Raw genomic sequence first — 964 nt, 5'->3', positions numbered from 1 at the left:
CTTCTCTCACTCTGTCTCTGGGCGAGGCTTCTCTCACTCTGTCTCTCGCTTGTTCTCTGCATCGTCACTCTGTCTCTTGCTCGTTCTCTGCATCGATTCGTGCTGTCTATGGAGAAGAGCGGGAGGGTAAGGAAAAGTAGAGGCAGAGTGTGTGAGTGTGAGGAAAGGGAGAGGAGTGGGACACGTCTACTGTATAGACTCTCAAGCGGTTTGCAGTTGACTTCGCACTCGCAGAAACGATGGATGACACTCGCCTGGAGCTCGGCAATCGTAAACTTGTGGTGCTCGGCCTTCCTTGGGATGTCGATACCAGTGGTCTCAGGCAGTATATAAGCAAGTTTGGGGCCCTTGATGATGTTGTCGTTACGAAGGAGAGACGAACTGGCAAATCTTGTGGTTTTGGCTATGCCACATTTTCTACAGCAGAAAGTGCAGAGAAAGCTTTATCCTCTGAGCATTTGTTGAATGGAAGATTTTTGGAGGTTAAAGTTGCAACACCTAAGGAGGAGATGAAGCATGCTTCGAAAAAGATAACTAGAATATTTGTTGCAAGGATTCCCTCAAAAGTGTCGAATGAAGAATTCAATGAATAATTTCCATTTGGAACAATAATAGACATTTACATGCCTAAGGTTGTCTATTCATTTACTCTCTAGTGGCTATTTCTTTCAGAAAAGAAACACTTTTGCATTGTTTGTGTCATGCCAAGTAGGTCGGTGTAGATTATGCTTTTGTAAGGTCTAAACAAGGGGCATCTACATGTCCAATGAGATCTGTTATGTACTACTCTTTCTCTCTCTCTCTCTACATTTCAACATCAACATTACTTTTGGATATTGATATTGCCATGCTTCATGATGATCGTCCTCGTTCATTCGTTATTCTAGCTGATGAGCATCTACATTCCAGTTGATGACAAATTATTTTATTTATATTATGTTCATGAGCCCTTGGTAACCTGGTA

At 42.5% G+C, this 964-nt stretch overlaps 1 protein-coding gene across 1 annotated transcript; it reads left to right on the top strand.

Annotated features, from left to right (window-relative positions):
• Positions 1-239: 239 nt before the first annotated feature.
• LOC148034027 (putative RNA-binding protein C660.15) lies at positions 240-593 on the top strand. The gene has a single exon (XM_087681000.1). It carries the CDS (start codon positions 240-242, stop codon positions 591-593), a length of 354 nt encoding a protein of 117 aa, XP_087537126.1.
• The last annotated feature ends 371 nt before the right edge of the window (positions 594-964 follow it).

Source organism: Lygodium microphyllum, chromosome 7 (assembly GCF_053477565.2).
Source record: "Lygodium microphyllum isolate KBCC chromosome 7, Lygodium_microphyllum_v1.1.10, whole genome shotgun sequence".
NCBI lineage: Eukaryota > Viridiplantae > Streptophyta > Polypodiopsida > Schizaeales > Lygodiaceae > Lygodium > Lygodium microphyllum.
This window is presented reverse-complemented; position numbering and strand designations above follow the sequence as displayed.